The sequence below is a fragment of the Acanthochromis polyacanthus genome, chromosome 7, assembly GCF_021347895.1.
Source record: "Acanthochromis polyacanthus isolate Apoly-LR-REF ecotype Palm Island chromosome 7, KAUST_Apoly_ChrSc, whole genome shotgun sequence".
Lineage (NCBI taxonomy): Eukaryota > Metazoa > Chordata > Actinopteri > Pomacentridae > Acanthochromis > Acanthochromis polyacanthus.
In genome coordinates, this window is record NC_067119.1 from 17864704 (window position 1) to 17883530 (window position 18827).

The 18827-nt window shown below is 38.1% G+C and overlaps 1 protein-coding gene across 1 annotated transcript; it reads right to left on the reverse strand.

The window, feature by feature from the left end:
- Positions 1-2666: 2666 nt before the first annotated feature.
- Positions 2667-16934, reverse strand: LOC110954515 (solute carrier family 28 member 3). Its single transcript, XM_022199088.2, is given in 18 exon segments — positions 2667-3359; positions 5321-5435; positions 6779-6877; positions 7864-7945; positions 9399-9596; positions 9726-9894; positions 10173-10303; positions 10818-10943; positions 11038-11118; positions 11327-11385; positions 11388-11406; positions 11599-11676; positions 11902-12015; positions 12098-12242; positions 13973-14162; positions 15602-15693; positions 15853-15938; positions 16413-16934. Coding segments are annotated over 18 exon segments (1971 nt in total). The 5' UTR covers positions 16482-16934; the 3' UTR covers positions 2667-3241.
- Between the last annotated feature and the right edge of the window lie 1893 nt (positions 16935-18827).

Sequence of the window (18827 nt, forward strand, 5' to 3'; positions counted from 1 at the left end):
TGCAGGTTTGCAGAGATTCCTTATACAAAATGTAGGTTACCGAATAGCATCCACACATCGTATTGGTATGTTAGTATGTTGTTACTGAACCTGTTATGTTGTTAGGATTATTTTCATGCATGCAGCCAGTGAGGATAGAGCATGCAATCAAATGAAAAGGGCCCCAAGATTATCCAGTGCCAAAGGATTTTGTACAGTGTCCTTGATTAAACTGCAGTACTCCTGACGTATTGTAACTTCTGAGTGTGTTTCTGTATAAATTAAGTATGTAATTATGATCTTTTACATGTAACTTTCTGATGAGAAACATGCCTCGCCATGTTTTTACACAATTAATGTACCAGTCTGTCTAGTTGTCTGCACACATTTGTCAGGGATTCTCCTTTTTAATTTTTCACTCTGCACCAAGACACGTCCATGTAATTATGTGTCAACGAGCAATTAAAGCATCAATTAGGGTTTGTTAAGCAGAGAGCATATCATGGAGACGAGTGATTAAACACAACAGTCACACAAATCTGTCTGTCTGTCTGTGTGTCTGTCTGTCTGTCTATCTATCTATCTGTCTGATTGTCACTCCTTCGCTCCATCTTCAGTCCACTTTCTTCTTTCCCTCTGATCCTTTTTTCCTGCTCTTGCCGTCTCTGTCTTTTCTAATCATCCTTCTAAGTGCTTCTGTGAATCCTTCCAAACTCCAATTTCAATCAATCTGTTTTCTACCGTTCCTCAATCCACCTCCATATGCTTCCTTCATCCCAGCGTCCTCCCTCCCTCCTCCTCATCCTCCTCCCCTCTTCCTTTGTGTGCTCTTTGGAGTGCTAGTGGATGACAACTTCATCTCCATTATTCGGTTTCTCCATCCTCCCCTTCATCCACTTCTTCTTCCGCTGGATTGGTGCTCCATGACAATCCAATATCCATCTGCCTCAATCTCTAATGCACACTCTTCTCTGCTGTTTTCTTTTCTATATGTCTATGATTTATATTTGCACTCCAGCTATCCACTTCTGTCTTGCTATTCATCCTTGAGTCCCTTTCTGTGCTGCTGGACACACACACACACACACACACACACACACACACACACACACACACACACACACACACACACACACACACACACACACACACACACACACACACTGTAAAATGCAGGTTATATTGAGATTTTACTGAAAACCTTTTAATAAAACTTCTTTCTTTATAGGTTCCCCACAATTAGACATAATCAAAACACAAGCAGATCATTTGTAGATTCTCCACCAGTCATCCAGGTCAGATCCTACGTCATGCTCACAGATATATATTTTGATTGATTGATTGATTGAAATGTTTATTTCGAATAAAACAATATTAATATTAATATTTTAAGTCTAAAAGGTCAGACAATGTGTATCTCAGGTGATACATCCATGACGTATTTTTTCCTTCCATTTACTGTGAACGTTCGTGGTCCATTTTTAGTAATTTATTTGAATTTTTTTGTTCATCTAATGGCTCGACTAAGACATTTGTTAGTGCCCCTCTACTTAGAAAAGAAAGGTCACATTCAGCTCAACCAAGCTGGCGTCAAACATATGCCATTTTCTTGACATATGTTTTTTTGGGGTTTTTTTAAGGTTTGATTATTTTTGTAAATACACAAATTAAAATCTGTTGTCTGAATACAAATAGCACATTTTTTATGAATTATTATTTATGGATATCTCTGTACAATGAACACAGTCCAGCTAGAAAAACAACATACTAGTATCAAAGATGCATTTCCAAATTTTAGCGCACACATATTTTCGTATCTCATGCTGTTCTAATATTGTTATTTATTTGTACAATAGCAAATGAGAACAAAGTGGTCTCTTGTATATCTGTTTAAAGACATACACTGGGCAACATTTTAGATCATGTGGCACACATGCCAAAAAAGTCATGTCCTGCACTTTGTTCTGCATTCTTTAGTTTTTGTTTCTTGTCCATGAGCAAAATTAACAGACCTAAGCTTTGTTTTTTCCTGCTCATTGTCATAAGGACACTGTTCATTCTTCCCAAGCATGAACATGAGCCAGCTTAGTTTTTTTTTTCTTTACATAGGGGACACATGGTAACATGGAGCCTAAAGATGCCCTATGTGTTAGTGTCTGATGGCTGAGTTTAATGTGTTCCCTCTCCGTGGGTGTGTGAAATTCACACATGTGAACACACCTCCTGCCCACCGAGAAGGCAGCCATCTGACCTTTTGCTTGTGCTGGATCTAATGAAGAGACTGTCATTTGCTGTCTGTGTGACTGCACGCTCATCTCACACATGCAGATGTTGAAAGTGCACAGTAATGATACCTTCCGCTTTTTTCGGTGGGCCATCTATCATTCGGCCAACATTAATGAACCAATTCTCGAACAATCAGTCTGACAGTCAGACCAGGGTACCTGACTGGTCTAAGAGGCCTGATGAATCCAACATTTCTATCGCTGGATGAGAAGCAAATCACGTCAGTGACACCTAGTGGCCGAGCAATATACTGTAATATTCTGTCCTACATAGGCAAGGCAGGAATATCGACAGGGATGCTGTATGTGTTGTCCTGCTTATAAAGTATGTTGTTACAGATAGTTTGGAGGTTTCCTTTCTTTTAATCTTGGAAATGATTCTAACACAGCTTCTGAACAATGTCATCTTAAGACTTATATTTGACACCTCATTGACTGCAACAGACAGATAGGAAACAAACAAATACATTCATACAGCATAGTGTATGTTCAAAAGAAACAGAAATAGGAAGATATGTTCACTTTCAGGAAATCCTACTGGTCAAGAAAGGTCTACATTTTCAAAAAGCAGTGGTAAAAGAAATAAAAGTGGCAACACCACAATGTGGAAATACTCAAAAGCAGGTCAGGCATGAAAAATACGACCATTCAGTACAAATATATCAAGATATACATACAGTATGAAAGCTTAAAGTACTCATTATGTATAAGGACATTTACTTGAGAAGAATACATTTTCTATTATTGGATTAAAAATTACAGTTAATTACATAACATACAGTTACAGTTAATTGTATTTACTTTATGTACTGCTGTAAATGTAAATAATAATTGACACACATGCAAAAAAATGCTTTCTTTTGGTACAGAAGCAGTGAAGGAGAGCTTCATTTAAAAAGCAATTAACAATGCAAATTAGTTTTATAAAAGCAACACGTGTTTCTGGCGTTTAGGTGTGTGTTTTTGTTCCTGTTGACTCACAGCGCCCAGCTGCAGTTAAAATGTTTAGGCGGTATGAGTGTGCAGCAGCCTTGCAGACTGCTCTGACTGAATCCTTCCCCGGCTGTCACGTTCCATGGCTCATACACCGTCACACTGCAAATACAAAAACACTCATGCTGAATCACAGAGTCCCTCCCCTACATCAGCTGCGTTTAGGCTGAACTCCCCCCACAAAAATCAACATCTCATAATGTATTTATAACTGCGATCTGATGTCATAAAATGTCTACAATGTAAACGATAAATATATGTGATGGAAAAATACTGAGGATTGTATTAAATGTTTGGCAGGAGTCTAAAAGTGTGTGAGAATGTGCAGGAGGCCTTGAGGAGAGACTTACATCCATATGCCAGATGAGAGCTATCCTCCCATGTTAGGACAAAGAGTGACTGTCCAGAATAAAGATAACTTAAATGTGGCTAAATATTATACTATATAAAGTGTTCTCCACTACTGCCATAAATTAATATTATTGCTGATTACTAAAATATCTTTTTATGTTGCTGTAATGGTTAATCGGCCAGTATGTGCAAGCTCTTTAATCAAAAGGATATCTTCAATGCTAAAATATAATCACATTTACTGTTTTATGAGAAAGCAGAAAAATAGATATCTTCAATGCTAAAATATAATCACATTTATTGTTTTATGAGAAAGCAGAAAAATAGTAAAGCACATTATCTTTTTTTGATTCAGGTGCCATATTACAGTTAATTGCTTGCATTCCTGAACAGAAAATTTAGTTTTCGTGGTTTGTGTAATTCTTGATTAATTTCTGACTTCTCTGAGAATTCTAGTGCTCCTGTTCAAAATGATGACGTGAAGGAAACTCACTGAGAAAGACAGAGTCCAAATTAAAGCACTTTGTGATGCTGGATGGTCTCTGAGACAAACAGGACATAAAGTGTTCTCACAGTGTGGTTAAGTATACTCGATTGCAGAGACTGGTGCTTACAAAATGCACCAAAGAATAGACCGAAACTCAAAGCTAACTGAAGAAGATGTCAGGAACCTCAAGATTTTAAGTACTAGAGACAGAAGGAAGACCACTGCTGATCTTCAGGCAGAGATTGTTTCCTCATCAGAATCTGAGAAAGTCTCCAGAATGACCATAAGCAGACAACAGAGGGAACAAGGCTTAAAGGGAAGAATCGCTGCTAAGACGCCATTATTGAGGCCTGCAAACATCCAAAAACATCTCAAATTTGCCAGGGAGCATGAACACTGGGCTGTAGATGAGTGGAAGAAGGAACTCTGGACGGACGAGTCCAAGGCCTGCTGCTGAGGATAAGTTCATCCAAGTCACCAGCCTCCGAAATCACAAGTTAACAGCAGCTCAGATTAGAGCCCAGATAAATGCCACACACAGTTCTAGCAGCAGACACATCTTTGCATCAACTATTCAGAGAAGACTGACCGATCAGGCCTTTATGGTCAAACAGCTGCTAAGAAACCACTACTGAGGCAAAGCAACAAGCAGAAGACATTTGTTTGAGTCAAGAAACACAAATAATGGACATTAGACCAGTGGAAATCTGTGCTTTGGTCTGATGAGCCCAAATTTGAGATTTTTGTTCCACCTGCCGTGTCTTTGTGCGACACAGAAAAAGTGAACTTCCAGGATGGACTCTACATGTATGGTTCCCACTGTGAAGCATGGAGGAGGAGGTGTGATGGTGTGGGGGTGCTTTGCTGGTGACACTGTTGGGGATTTATTGAAAACTGAAGGCACACTGAACTAGCATGGCGACCACAGCATCCTGCAGCGACATGCCATCCCATCCGGTCTGCGTTTATTTGGACCACCATTTATTTTTCAACAGGACAATGATCTCAAACACTCCTCCAGGCTGTGTAACACAACACATAACCTTGTGTTGTATAAGAGTCTGTGCGCTGCCGGAAAAATGAGACGCTGACTTCAACAACATCCTCACTCGAGAATGTGATTCTTCTTCACCCATAATACGGTAACTAGGAAACAGTTATTTCAAAGCTGTAAATGCAAGACGGTGACAAACAAAGGTCAAATATGTTGCAGACGTTCATTCACCTGTTATAAAGCTGTGTGCAGCAGGTGAGCAGTGGTGGGCTGATGGTCACATTGGTCTTATTGAATTCTCTGATCAGGAAATGTTGACACTGAGGATCAGGGATGTACAACATACCTAGAAACAAACAGAGCAAGAAACACGCTTGAGTGACTGGTTATCTGTATATACTCTATTTATATAGTCTTCAGAAACAAAAATCAGCCTGTAGTTAGATATTAAATTCACCTAACAGGCATAAAATGTAAAGATTGAAATTAAAATCATGATATGATTATTTTTAACTTTATTCTAATAATTTACATCTTTTAAATGAATTGAAATTATTTCTACTTACAATATAAAATGCATATTATTTTTCTAAAATTAAGGTAGAAAAGTAAAAGCATTTTAAAACTATGTATTTTTATATAATGCATAAATAAATGGGAAATGTGGGGGAAAAAATTATAGTACAGTTTGTCATTTTTCTCAATGAAATGATTACTTATGGCACACATTCCAAATTTATAAGAAATCTTTAAATATTTTCATACACATGGAAATGTTTGACAATTAAGTAACTCTTTACCCAATATGACTGGCTAAATAAATGGAAAAAAAATCACTAATAAAAAGCTTCCAAGTAGTTACTGAATAATGCTCAGCTAAAAAAATGTGTATAGCAGAAAAAGAAGTTACTAAAGAAGAGACAATTAGCTGTTATCTTCCTCAACCAGTGTGTCTAATAGATAATTAAACACCTGATTTAAATATTCAAAACCTTTATTTTTAAAAAATGTTTTCTTGTTTAAAAATGGTGCAACTTTGAAATGTGTGACTTCATTAACAACATTGTTTTAGCCCATTTGTGGAAAAAATACCCTCCAGTGTTGAAAAGCTGAAATAAATCTTACCTACCAAAACAAACGAACAAAAACCTGTTAAGAAAGTTGATGAAAAACAAAAGCAAACCTGTCATTCACACACTGTGTAGCACATTTTTACCCGGTTGTCACCTTCTGTAGCTTTATTAGCATGGCATACAGTATGTGTGTGCACGTTCACGTAAATGTGCTCTGAATATCTTATTTCACAATTCTGCATTTGCCTTAAAATGACATTTTATTCATTACTTGTGAAATTTAAATCAACTTGACAGCAAATCTGCTTGTGAAAATGTGTCACTTTGGTGGCTCCCGATAGCATTTTGTGTAGTGTACTGTCGTATTTGCTGCAGTATCTGTGTAGGACGAATAGTGTCAGTGTGAATCTGCTGTGGCAGGAAGCTCTGGACCGAAGTCACACTGACCCTCGCCTTCTTCAGTGAATGACATACTGAATTGAGTTTTAGTTAACATGTCACTGAAACAGACACAAAATGACTTATGGGAAGCGCAAAGTTTCTATAAGGTCTAGGAGCATAAATACATTTCATGGACAAAAGGGAAAAATAGAAGGAAAGAAGAGCAAACTGTCACCTGCAATACAAGCTGTCATGAAACAGGAGACGCTGCCTGCAATCAGAGCTCTTCGGCCACAGCTGGAGATGTCAGATCGTCTGTCTGGAGCCATGGCAGCTGGAAGAAAAAAATAACATGCAAAAGAGCCCCAAGAAACTATAGAAAAGAATGGAACAAACCCTTAACAGCACCAAGTACATTACAACGAAACCATCAGAACAGGTCATATATCGGAAAAAGAAGAGAAAAAGCAGCTGGATATCATTTTTCACTTTCTCTTGCTCAGAAATATGGTTGATTTTTACGGTAAAATGTTAAATGTCTCCCTCTTTAACTTCTTGTGTCAGCAGTCATTTTCTTATTATTTATAATCAAGACATTCCACTGGATTTCAGTTCTTGTGTCGTGTTTTGAAGTGATCTACTTTCAAAGGCAGCTTTGTCATTTGTCAGATTCGTTGAAATTTCGGAATGTTTGACTTGTAATTCCTGTATAATCTTCTCTGTAAAGAAGCCTCCTTGAGTGTTCCACTATTTAACAATGTCTTTCATTCGGTTATTTTGCAGTTGTTGTGAATAAATTTTTGCAGTGGAGGCTTTTGTTGAACTTACAAGGTCTTTTTCACCTCTGGCATCCATAAAAGCACACACGCTCACATTGATCTGTTACTTTATACGCTAACAGTTGTTAAGAGTACGTTCATTAGGTTCTGGAAACCTGCAGATGTGTGAGAGTTAGAGTGGAATATCTTGGCTTCCATTTGTTTTAAGGGTTTTTAAAGCTAATGAAAACAGAACTTCTCATTCAGCCCACACACTGCAAGTCGCTTAAATGTAACAGACGGATTCCTCACCACTTACTTTCATTTGTGGCAGCCCCGCTAAAAAAATCAAGGACGTGTTTGATTTATTTTTTTATCCTGTACGTTTATGTGTGTGGTGGAGACACTATCTAGTATTGTGTGCTACTTCTACTTTTTTTTAATTTATTTTATTTTTTTTACATTTTAGACCATGGAATTCTGAATTAATTGAAAACATATTTGTGCAATATTATAATTTTACCACAGCCATTATTTTATGAGCTCATGGTGCACCACTCACACAGTCCTCCTATTGACATCCCCAAAGCAGCAAAGTTAGAAAATCCACACAAAGCGTAGGTTGCGATGGTTTCAGAGTGGACCTAGATAAAGAAACAGAATTCATTTAAATTGTTAAGGCGTAAAAATGTCTGCTTTGTCTTTCATTATACTATGTGTAAAATGTGCTATAAAACAGCACGAGATGACATTTTGCAAATTCCTCATTGTTCAATATGCCAATTGGTCATTTTTCACTACAGATTCATGATAATGGAATGATATGCCATTACCAAATTGTGCTACATTGGGAGATAAAGAACTTAGCATATAAACAACTTTCTTAACCCTTCTCAAAGCCAATGTCCACAGACAAAAGATGATTTATGAAAAACTTCTGGTCAGCTCACAATAAGATATGTAATTTACCTCAAATGAAATTCCATTTCACTTTTTAAAAATATTTGATAATCCTGAATCCGTGGTGGTATATACCTGTTAGAGTAATTTTAGTTTTTCTGCCCGTGTTGTGAGATATTTTCTAAATGATAATTCTCTAAATGTAAATACACGAGGTCAATGGTGTAAACAACACAAATGAAATTCAATTAACCCTAATAAGGTATCTCAAAATGACGACAAATTATGAAGTATATGCTGCTGGGAGTAAAAGTACAAATTTTGAAAAGTTAATTTGACTGTTTAAACCACAGACAGATTTTATATGCAGCATATGTAAGGATATTTAAAAATAGAATAAACATTTCAGGATTGTAGTTGGCCCTAAGCTGCAAAACGCTGTGCATTTACATGACTATACACTGATGTTAAATGTGCAAGGTGGCCTGTAATTTTCTTCTAAACAAAACTTTTGTTTATGCTAACTGTCATTCTAATGCACATTCTGTATCCTTGATGTATTTGTATGTATTTTTGCACTTTAACATTTGCTGGTATTTCTTAATTTATAAAACTACAGTGTTAACACTGATGTTTACTTGCCAGCATATTTCTCTCTCCCTGACTTTCCTGTTGCATTCTTCTTGCAGTTTCGCTGCACTAGTGTAAAACCATTACCACATTAGTACATCTGCATGCTGCTGCAAAAATGATCAACAAAACCCGACTCATTGATTAAACAATGGTCTATTCCACAGGACACATTTGATGTATGTTTAAGCTAATATTTGGGACAACTACATCTAACAAAGTCTACTAAATTGTGGTCATGTGGTCTATGATTACTTGCACAAAAATCCCATCATTACAAAACAGGCCAGGCCTTGCTGAAGCCAAAGAGAAATAAGTAACAACCACTCTGGCTGAGTGGGACAGGCCCAGTATATGATTGTGAGACAATCCTTTTAAAATTTCATTATCCGTTGAGGCGTTGACATTGTAGAAAATAGTTAGATTTTTGACGATACTCAAGCACCTGATTGGCTTTCTGATTAATTTGCATCCCATGGTATTAAATGTATGTATCCTAGCAGTTGCAGAGGAAACTGGACAGATGATAAAGATTTACAAAGTGAACAAGAAACAATGAGAACTTACAGAAATATACTGCTTTACATGGTTCACATATTCTGGCCCTCCTGCCTTCCTCCTCTTTATTAACTCTGACAACTTCTGATAGGCCACAAATTCATTGAGGAAGGTCTTAATGCCAATCAGCTCAGCAACAATGAAACTGTCCTCCCAGGAAACTCCCATCATGAAGGAGAGTGGCATGAACACATAGGAGCAGATGAGCTAAAGGAGGGACAGAAAGAAGCAGAAACAGAGTCAGAGTAAACATGTTGATCAATGTTTAAATGTATTTATAGTTTGTTTAGGTTGGAGAAGTGGTGTATCTGTTTGTGTGTCTGGGTTGGTCTTCACCGAGAAGCTGAGCTGCGGACAGTCCAACATCCCACCCAGCCAGGAGAGGACTGCATCGAAAAACGCCAGCAGTGCAAGAAAGGCAATGAGGTTGACAATGATGTTGGCCACCAGACCTACAGCACGAGATGCACCCTGAGATGCTGCTTCCAACACATTCTGACTCTCTCTGAGGAGACAGGTAACACTTTAATGGCTGAGTGTCGCTCCATCTATAAACACTGTTATATTGAAATAGCACGGTGTCATCAGCATATTGGTGTTGATGACATTTAAATGATTACCTGATTACAGGTTTAAAGAACTGTTTATTGAACCTCTTAGTTTCTGCAACTCATCCTCCTAGACCAACATTTTTTTTGTGTCTATTTGCGTTTTACAGTCAATAGAATTGACATTGTGTGTGTGTTTACATACAGTACATGTATTCAGTTTGATCTCTCCTACCCTTTGTCCATTTTAAGGTCATGATGGAAGATTTTGATGGATGCTTCCTTTTCAGGCCAGAACATCTTGGCGATGGCCAGAGAGGCTGGAGCAGACATTAATGATGCTGTCAACAAGTGTGATGCCTCAACCTCAGAAGAGAGACACAAAAAACGACATAAATTCAGCGGTCAGTCATTTATTTCCTTTGCTAATGCAAGCATCAATCTCATTCGAGAGTCTTTGAAAGTTTTGGAGTAATAATCTGCCCAAATCATTTGACTATTTATGGAATGTTTTGTTTTGTTTTTCTTCTGCCACTCCAGTTCTTAAACTTATAACTTTGGGATTTTCAAATATCCTTCCTTCTTGAATTTGGACATTGATCAGAATTGTCAAATCATCAAAGTAATTAACAACAAGAAAATAACAATCTATGACATTTATTGTCAACACAAACATGGCTAATAAAACAATGAACTTTAATCCTCCTTCAGGGAAATTTGGTTATTTAAATCAAATTCTGCTTATTGACAAATATCAACCCTAAGTTAATGCCACCATTGGAGGTCCATACATGATATAAAGCAGTTTCTTTCTTGTAAATATAGATTTAACTCAGACCATCCCATTTTCATCCTTCCCTCTACCCATCTTCCTCCTCACCCCAAAAGAGATAAAGGCTCCTAAAATGGTACCAGAGATGCTGGCAAACCCCCCAGTCATCACAGCGTGGATCTCAGACACTGTTAGTTCCCTGATGTACGGACGAATCAGTAGAGGTGAGTCAGTCTGAAAGACAGGTAAGGCCGGGGCTTGGGTTGACTGACATTAGCGGATTTATTTATAGTAATGGTAATGACTGTTTGTAGTTACAGTTGCTTACGTTTCCCAGGAATATATTTCCAGCTGCAGCCATTGACTCTGTCGCAGATGTTCCCATGGTAACCTGCATTATGAATCCAATCTGGAAAAAAAATCAGTATAGCTCAAAAAGTCCAAATGTGCACTGAACTGTAGAAAATTATGTGTCAATATTCTCATTTCTTGATACTTTAAACAGGAAATAGCATTTTGATCCTCAATTTGTGTTTCTTGAATAAATGATTTGAAATAATTAATTTGACACCAAAAATATCTTTTGCTCCATTCACTTTATTCTCCTTCTTTCTCACCTTGCAAATGAGCCAGGGCATGAAGCCAACGTAGTACAGAATGGAGATGACCGAGCTCAAAAAACCAATATAGGCATCACCTGCAGAGAATCCACAATCAATACCCTAATGTTCTTGAAGTACCTGGATGAGAAAGCAGATTTCTAAAACAAGGTTGACCACATAACCTAACTTAGATATTTCAAAAACCCAAACATACCTGCATACAGATGCCCATGTTAGTGCATTCACTGAAGGTGTGTAGCAGTGCGTGTAATGCTGGTGTGTCATACCCTAAAGGCAAACAGGTGGTCCGTATAACTGTCACCAAAAACAAATTTAGATCTGACATCTGCGAACGACATAAACATCTGCATGGAGGAGATTTTGAATAGTTACCAACTGAAACAGAACATTTTATAGCAGCTGACTGTATCTTTTTATGTCCCATGTAAACCATGGTGTACAGTTAAAATGTCAGGTATACATGTCAGAGTTTAAGAGAAAACACTGACTAATCATAGAATTTATCAAAGGCAACACTTTTACACTGATAGAGTAGAGAAAAACATTTGTGTTTGTGTGTCTATATGTACCTCTGCTTGCTTTCCAAGCCATTTCAGTGCACTTAATCCAGATGTGGTTCTGAGAATCAGCAGACCGAAGATAAACTGTAGCCCGGTTCCACAAAGCAAAGTTCGCCAACACCACTGCAAGATGTGTTTAAAAAATTGCTTTGTTGGAGTCCATTTGCATGTGCGTGTATATCAAAACATGTAGTGCATGTCTTACTCTGAATGGGTGTTTGGAGAACAGCAGCATTAAGAAGATGAACAGCAGCAAACCAAAGAAAGACACGAGCTGTCTGGTCCCCCGCTGGGCCGTGTCCAGTGCGAGCCAACACACCACGGCCACCAGCAGCAACATATATATTATCCTGAGGAAGATGTCAGGAAGAGAAATGGAGGGAAGTGAAGGAAAGCACAGAGATAAACAGGAATGATCTGTATGTAGAATATGTTAGCAAGAGGAAGGAAGGAATGTTATAAAGAAGTTATAGGCTAACAAAAAGTGTGTCCAGTTGGCTTTACAGAAAAAAACTCTATTTGCTGCATTGCTGAGTGGAAGATTAGACTGTAGTTAGACACTAAATCAGAGCTTTTTTAGTTTTATATGAATTAACACCAAAGACTTGACCTTTGTAATCAACCAGTGTCTATAAAGTTTTGCTTAGTAAAAGATTTGCTCATCTGGGTTAAAGGTACATCCAAGGAATTTGTAAAGTGAAAAATTAGAGCTTCAAAACTAATTTTGTACTTATTTTATCTTGTCTTACAGCCTTTCACCTTTTTAACTCTTATTTTGAAGGCAGATATAAGCTGTAAACACTGTACATCTACACTGAATCACTTTGAACTGTCAGAATGGTTTAAAAAAAACAGTTGCACATCCACCAGATACAAACCACAACTGGATGTGTGTTTTTCTGACAATCTGTTGAATGTAAGGTCACTACTCCTTTTAACTCTGGTTTTTTTTTTTTAATTTATATAATACCCATCAAATATCTCACTCTTTAGCTGGGTAGTGTGTGGTAGGTTACTTTGTCTGCAATTTGGTGCTGGCCAGGTAATTTAGAGTGGATTTTAAAGGCTTTTCATTACTGTGGCTGAAAAAAAGTGCTGCAATGGCTGTATGATTAAAGTTCAACAGGCTAAAAAAATGAAAGCAATGAGCTGTGAATCTTTGCCCAGCTAAAAACTGCAAAGCCAAATGAAAATTCATGTTGTATTCATCACAACCGAGTCCTTTCACATAGAGATGTTCATGCTATCATCTGTTTAAAAGAGTTTTTCTTGCTTATGCAATTTCAGCTACAACCTTTTGATTATCCTGAAGGTAATTTGACTTGTACGCAGACATCAGCGATGTAGGGCACAGATGCAATCAAAGGCTTTCAGGGCAGCAGAAAATTGATTTGTAGAACAAGAGTGTACCACTCGAAATAATTAAACAATAAAAAAAAACAGCAGCAAATCAAACGAAAGAAAAACGTATTTCTACAGTCGTTTATAACCTGCCAGATAAAGTTCAGTTTTTTGATGGTTACAGGAATAAATGAGTCTTTGCTGCCATAGTGGTTGCATAATAGGAGATCAAACTCTTTTAGCTGGGCTATCAGAGAAGTTGAGAATGTTTAACCCCATTCGTTAAATGTTTATTTGGCACACTTTTATTGTATTCTTGTTGTATCATTACAGACTACATTGTGTCTCTGCTTCTACTGAGGTAACTGCCAATGAGGTGCTCTTGAGCTTGTGCAATTATGTGCGCTGCAGCAGTTCTTCTCACATTTTGCCATCACCTGCTCTCATTTCTTTTATTCTGCCCTGTTTGAATTGAGTGCTCATGCCAGTTTCACTAACAATGAATTTCCTCAGTCTACTTTGTTGTTGCCAGGAAACTGAGAAACCCTCAACTTGTCTGAAATGTCTTGGACATTTTTACATTACATCGACTAAGAAGGGTTTTTAATGCACTGACTCCATGGTGGCTTGGATCATTGTTTTCCAGTGTCATCAAGGGGAAAAGACCAGTGAACCTGAACCCACCTTCGATGTGGAAGGTTCACACCAGGGTAGAAAAACCCGAAACCAAATTTCTCACCATCTGATCCAAAACCAGTTTCTTGTGAGAGCAACTCTGATAGGAGCGAGAGCCTCCCACACCCAGTCGCTATAGCGTTCCATCATCCAATCCCAGACCAGAAAGAACATGGTTACCAAGGAGATGACCAGCAGCCCCACAGCCTGGTGGAAGTTCAGAACACATGCCGCTATCACCATGGCAACGAAGCCTGAAACAAATTTAGAATTAATATGAATGATATCCTACAGCGCTCACAATACCGACAGCATTTTGCTTAGCGCTTTTTTGTTAAAGTTAATCTAACATTTTCATTTGTTCTCTGCTTCACATCCTCTAGTTTAACAGGAGGAAGTGTAGGTAATGTTAAAACGACTGGAGTCATTTTAACCAGACACAGATCCACCGCACACATCTTCAAAAGATAAATCGGACTTAATCATAACTCCACTGTAAGACACTTTTCAATATTTTGCATGGAAAACATATTCATGGAGTCTGAAATCCTGTGAACAGCAGAAGGACCATTTCACATTTCAAACGCCTTTTTCTCAGCTCTTCTGAAATTTTTTTTGTTTTCTTGTTTTAAAATGATAAAACATGTTTTGAGCTGCAAACTTGCATGCCCACACACTCACAAATATCCAACTGAAGTGAACTAAATCAAAACAGATTTAGAAAAAAAATGCAACTATTTTGCAAACTTTCACTTTGTGTTCAGCAGATTCTCTTATAGTCTGAGAAAAATCAATGATATTTAATATTTAAAAGTTAGAAACTAGGCCCTGGGTTAGTGGGAGTAAATGCAATGAATTCCAAATTTTAAACTTTATTTTACATTCATTCAGTGCCATTGGTCATAATTCCAAAATAGTCAGTTCTGTTACATTATTGCTTGCCTGTAAAATTCCACAGGAAGGTTGTTCATATTTTACGTTCCCACATGATTTAATTCTCTGAATAAATTCAACTCTTAACAGTGTTCCACTAAACCAAATTTGTGACAGTTTCAAGCATCTTGGAAATGTTTATAAAACGGACAAACTTCATCAGGCTTTAGAGCTTCAAATTCTGTAAATCACAGCCTGTACTATGATTCGTTTTTATATTTAGATCAATAAAGTATCAGTATTCCATTACCGGCTCTCTTAACAATCCTATAGGAGCTGGCAGATACATTGAGAGTACTTCAACTTCCATTCACATATTACATATGTGCTCCAGTATAAACCATGTCCTGATTTTTCCATTACCAATCATAGCAATCATGTTGTGCACACACTCATGTCAATTTGTTCTAAGGCACAGAGCAAGGAGGTCACCTCGGCAGTGCAGCTACCTTGTAAATTAGACCACAAAGAAAGTCCTTAAGCAAGACTACAAATCGATTTTCCAGTATACTTAGATTTGGTAATTTAATTCTATGTGGCTGCAAAATCAAAAGCACCAAACAAAGAAAATCAATTGTACTGTGGATACACTTTGCGTCCAATAAAATCCCAAAATTAATGAAACACTGCACACACTTTTGTGCTGCAAAAACAGGAAATAGGTTCCACTGACTGCATGTGGCTGCCCCCCAGACAGAGACCTTCAACCTGTTTAGTATTTGGAGTTACAATTTAACAGATGCTAGCAAAGATAGTTTACCTGCTGCTAAAACTAGTCGCATAATCAGGTGAATCTGATCTTTGCGCTCAGCCAAACAGGTCTGGAGTGCCTCCATTTTCTTCTCCAGCAAGCTAGACACACACAAAAAGAAAGATAAGGGGTGTAGATAAGGAGAAAGGCCACAAATGTTACATCAAAGGAACAAGACAAAGGCTGGTGATGTAGAAGAACCAGACATGGAGAGATAAGATGTGTTTGGTGAAAAGAACAATGAAAGATAAACCAGAAACCTTTTGTTGTGTTGGTTTGTGCTGTTGTGTGCATCATCTGTAACTTCAGAAGCACTGTCCACATCAGCACATATCTGATCCTGTTCCTGTCACACACACAGACAGACATATTGTGGATAATTCATATTAGGAATAATGAGTTTGCTTTTTTCTTGCTTCCTCCGTGTCGCTTGTACAGTGATGCATTTACTCATAGCCTGAATTAAAACTGGGAACTCAAAGGAGAGTTTATTTTCACTGACACACACGTGTCTCTACATGTACAAGTGTGTGTCCGACTGAAGGTCTAAAACAGCCTGGATACCCTGCAAAACTGAAAATCAAGCCTAATTATTTATTTACTTCATGAAAAATTGTTGTAACTCAATTCCCAGAACTATTTGGATTATTATTGTCCTTTTAGTAGCCTAAAACTTGCTTGCTTACCCCCTTTTCATTGGATTACTTGCAGCTTGAAGCTGACTACATAGGTTCTTCAGTGCTTCCAATTCTTTTCAGCAACATTTGTTAAAGAATACTTTGAGTCGCAAGTCGAGGCTGTATTCAAATATTTCACATACCTGTGATTCAAAGGCCTCATTGTCTTCTCCCTGTTCTTGATTCCCCTTTTCTGCTATATTCAGCTCCATTCTCTTGCTGTCCAGACACTGTTCAGACACCTTTTGGGAGGCTTTTTTGAAACACCTGTCCTATCTTTTTCCCCTCCCTTCCATTCTACTTCTATGACTCCCTGTATCTTTTGTGCTCCCTTATTTCTTTTGTTCTTATTTTGGCAAAGATTCTTTCATAATATTTGTAAACTGTGCTCACTCTCTTTCCTGAATGAAACTAACTTCAGAGAATCAGTTCCTGTTCCCCTAAAAACATAGTATTGTTTCTGCTTGAATGTAGTTGTTTCTAAAAATGACACAGCAGTCTCATATTTCTCATGTATCCCAGTTGCCACTAGAGTGCACTACTGTACAATTTTTCAGGACCATCATGCAAATAGCCAGCATGCAGAGGTTAGAAGAGGTTCAACTGAGTCCACACTGGGAGTTTTCCTCCACAGCTATTCCGTGCTTGGTACAAAACAGAATAAAACAAAATAATTTGATAAGTAGACAACATGCCGCATCCAATCACAGTAGAGTATAACTGGGGTAATGAGGATTTTTCCACAAGAAGGATTGGAATTTGATTCATTTTGTACAAATGAGTAAAATCCGAAGAAGATGCCAAATGATTTTAAATGTTTCTACATTGTAACTGAAAATGGCTCATCACCTGTCTTGCATTTGTTTCGCAGGATTATGAAGCCTCTAAAACTCATAAGAGTGAGGTTACAGTTCAGTTCAGCATGTCATTCTGTCATCTTTAAATGAAAAATACAAAGATTCTTCCTTTTATCGGGGACCCCTGGGCCCCACTGAAGGCTACTGTCACTTTGATGTAACCAAGCCACATGCTCAAACCATGAATCACGTCAAAGCCAAGAAGTTCAATAACACAAGGACAAAGCAGAGAAATAGTTCCGGCAGACTGAGGTTTGTTTGTCCATAGATCGCATTCCAAATCCGCTGACAGTTGGGAAAGGAAGAAAAACATTCAGCGGACAAGCCAGAATAATGTTTTCTGCACATTCATTCACTGCGTCTACTGTCCCAGTCATGACCCTGCCTCTCAATTACTCATAGCTTTGGGGTAAAGTAGCATATAAACGCTTTTGTGAACCCGCATGAATAAATCATAAAAAATTCTGGTAAATGTTTGGGCTCGAAATTGACTTGATCTTCTTCTTTACCTTCTGCGAACAAAAAAGCGAGTTCCATCAATAAACTCATGATCTGCTCACTCAAAAGAGACACAGCACAGCCTCTTTGGAAATGCTGTGAGGCCACAACAGATAACTGTGATGCAGCAACAGATGATTTTAAGGAAACAGCAGGTATATGTCATGCAACTGCAGGTGACCGTGATGCAACAACTGGTAAATTTGAAGCAATAACAGGCAACTGTGATACAACAACAGGTGATTGTGATGCAGCAACGTGATTGTGAGGCAACCGTGAGGCATCGGCAGGTAACTGTGATGCCACAATGAGTGACTGCGCTGCAATAACAGCTGATTGTGATGCAGGAATATGTGATTGTGATGTAACAACCAGTAAAAGGGATGCATCAATGGTGACGTGAGGCAACTGCGGGTGATTGTGATACAATGGCAAGTGATTGTGAGGCTACCGCAGGAAACTGTGATGAAACAACTGGTGACTGTGAGACAACGATGAGTTTTTGTAATGCAGCAACAGATGATTGTGGGGGAAGTAACAGGTAGCTATGTTGCAAGAGCTGTTTATTGTAACTGAATGTGATTGAGTTGCAACAGTCGGTAACTGTGATACGTCAAGAGGTGACTGTGATGCAACAGGTGGTGATAATGATAATGATGCAACAACAGGTGAATATGATGCAACTGCAGGTAACTGTCATGCAACAATAGCTGATAGTGATGCAATGGCAAACGATTGTCAGACAACAACAGGTCAATGCAAGGCAAAAACAGGCGATTGTGATGCAGCAATTGCTATTTGTGGTGCAATAATTACCTCCGCCAAGGAGGTTATGTGACACCCTGCGTTTGTGTGTCTGTCTGTCTGTCTGTCTGTCAGCAAGATAACTCAAAAACGTCTGGGCAGATTCAGATGAAATTTTCAGGGGATGTAGACTATGGTAAGAGGAAGAGCTGATTTAATTTTGGTGGCAATCCGGAAAGGATGCTGGATTCTGGATCACTTTGAATTGTTTAGTATGTTTTAGTATGTGGTCCAAAATATGACAAAAACATCATAGGTTAGTATGTCGTGTGTCAGAGATGCAGCTTCGATTCCAGCTCATGATCCTGTACTGCATGGGTTTCCTGTTTTCCTCTCTATCCATGGTGGAGCTCTGCACTCTCTGAGTGCTTTTCTCGTTACTGATAGTGAACAGCAGGT